Below are 2,485 nucleotides of genomic sequence, written 5' to 3'. Positions count from 1 at the left end.
AAAAAAAAAAAAAAAAAAAATTAGTTGGGCATGGTGGTTTGTGCCTGTGATCCCAGCTACTCAGGAGGCTGAGGTGAGAGAATCACTTGAACCTGAGAGATCAAGGCTGCAGTGAGCTATGGCAGACCCACTGCACTCCAGCCTGGGTGTCAGAGCAAGACCCCGCCTCAAAAAACAAAACAAATACAAAAGCAATGCCAGCTGCCCAAATTACCGGGTAGAGCTATGTGAACCTTTACTGGGTCAGAGTGGTGCCTGATTCATGAGTCATTTCTTTGCTTGAATAAACATTAAATTTAATTTGTCTAAGGATTTTTTTTTAACAGTGGCAAACACTGCTAAGGTGCCACAGCTGACATCCTTAACAGGAAGCGTAAGTCCTTCAGGAGAGGTCCACTCTGCTGGCTAATTTTTGCATTTTTAGTAGAGATGCGGTTTTATCAGCTTGGCCAGGCTGGTCTCAAACTCCTGACCTCGTGATTCACCCACCTCGGCTTCCCAAAATGCTGGGATTACAGGTGTGAGCCACCATGCGTGGCCCTGAATCTGCGTCAAGCTCACAGACTTCTCTGCTGATTCCACCTTGGGGAACTACATTCCTTGGCTTGGCAAAGACCATTTCCAGACCGGTGCCAACATGTTCCTCCAGCCTATCTCAAAGCCCTTCCCTGCACGAACACCAAGTTCTGGGCAGCTAGGCCGAGGAGCCTGCTGTTCTTCTTGTATGTTCGCATACATTGTAGTGGTCTCCAGTCCATTCCCTTGGCAAACTCCTACACAACCGTCAAGACTCATTACAAATGTCATGCTATGGTGGGTCTCCCTTACTCCTCCTCAGACAGAATGGTTCTACTGTCTGAGAAGGAGACATAGAACCATTGTTTTATGTCTCCTGCCATATCTCTTGTAGATAGAGTGAGAGTCCTTGAATTTCTTTTTCTTTATTTGTATTTTTTATTTTTATAAAAGACGGGGTTTCACCATGATGGGCAGGCTGGTCTTGAACTCCTGACCTCAGGTGGCCCACCCACCTCGGCCTCCCAAAGTGCTAGGATTACAGGCGTGAGCCACTGCGCCCAGCCAAGAGAGTCCCTGAATTTCACCCCACACCAGGGACAGGATCCTGAGCCATTCCATTTGAAATGTTAAGGGAAATAGTAACTCTTTGAGGTTGGTGATCTTGGGGCCACCCAAGGTTACAGGTATGTGGCCTTGACTGTGTCTCTGGCCCTCAGGTGCCCATTCCCCACCCCCATGCTCTGAGGGAAGAGCCTGAGCCATCGGCACCAGCTGGAACTGTGAAATAGAAGAGGCAAAGTAGAAGGGGGAGGGATGGCCACTGTGCCCTGGGAGCAGGAGGGGTGAGCGGGCCACACACAGACCAAGCACGTCCCCTCAGGTGGCCACACCTTGAAGGCTGGACTTTGGCCAACTTGGACAGGCAGGCGAGCCAGGCTGTGCCCAGCAAGCCCAAGGTGCCCGGGCTTGCTCAGTCATAGTCACAGCCACCGACACCATGCCAGGGAGGACCTGGGAGCTGGGCCTGCTGCTGCTGCTGGAGCTGGGGCTGAGGTCCCAGGAGGCCCTACCCCCACCCTGTGAGAGGTAGGGGTGTGGGGAGGGCAGCGGGGGAGGATGGCAATAAGAGGGAGGCTGGGATGAGATCTCAGGCTCTAGGGTCAGCACTTCAGAGGGGAAGAAAGGGAATATAAAGGAAGGAAAGAGCAGGGAAGAGAAGAAGATGAGGATTCCTGTGTAGTAGGCTCTGTGCTGGGCACTGGACCTGCGGTCCTTTTTTGTTAGAGTCTTGCTCTGTTGTCCAGGTGGAATGCAGCGGCACGATCTCCACTCACTGCAGCCTAGAATTCCTGGGTTCAGGAGATTTTGCTGCCTCTGCCTCCTGAGTAGCTGGAATCACAAGAGTGCACTACCACAACTGGCTAATTTTTTTATATTTTTAGTAGAAATTGGGTTTCACCATGTTGGCCAGGCTGGCCTCAAACTCCTGACCTCAAGTGATCCACCTGCATCGGCCTCTGTGTCTGGCCAGGACCTGCAGTCCTGACACCAGGTGCAGCTGCCTGAGCCTGGCCTGAGCTCCAAGAGTCTGCGGACGGAAGCCCACCCTCCCTCACTCTCCTCCTCCACACTGCCCCTCAAGCTATGCAGGCTTCTCAGGACTGTTCTAGCAAACTTTCTGCTCCAGCTTCCTAGCCTGGGTATGAGAGGCGGCCTAAGGGCCTGACCACAGCTTAAGCCCTGACCCTAAAACTCTCTCTGTGACCCAGGGCAGGTCAAAGCTCTTTCCTGGGCCTGAGATTTCACCACCAGGGACAGAGATGAGCCAGCCTGTCCTGCCTCCTGGACTCAGGCAATGTCCACCCTTCATTCCACATGGATTTATGGAGCTGTGGCCACATCAGTCACTTTACCAGCTCCTGCAAGAACAGTAATAAGAGAAGCAAAACAGGAACAGAAGCACAGT

The 2,485-nt window shown here is 52.3% G+C and overlaps 1 protein-coding gene across 1 annotated transcript in view; it reads left to right on the top strand.

The window, feature by feature from the left end:
• The first annotated feature begins 1,446 nt into the window (after positions 1–1,446).
• The window catches only part of TREH (trehalase), a 22,892-nt gene continuing 21,853 nt past the window's right edge, over positions 1,447–2,485 (top strand). Inside the window, exon 1 of the mRNA XM_017523463.2 lies at positions 1,447–1,605. Coding sequence (XP_017378952.1) covers positions 1,517–1,605 — 89 coding nt within the window. The 5' untranslated portion in view covers positions 1,447–1,516. The remainder of the gene's footprint in view (positions 1,606–2,485) is intronic.

Source organism: Cebus imitator, unplaced genomic scaffold, assembly GCF_001604975.1.
Source record: "Cebus imitator isolate Cc_AM_T3 unplaced genomic scaffold, Cebus_imitator-1.0 Scaffold28, whole genome shotgun sequence".
Classification (NCBI taxonomy): domain Eukaryota; kingdom Metazoa; phylum Chordata; class Mammalia; order Primates; family Cebidae; genus Cebus; species Cebus imitator.
This window is presented reverse-complemented; position numbering and strand designations above follow the sequence as displayed.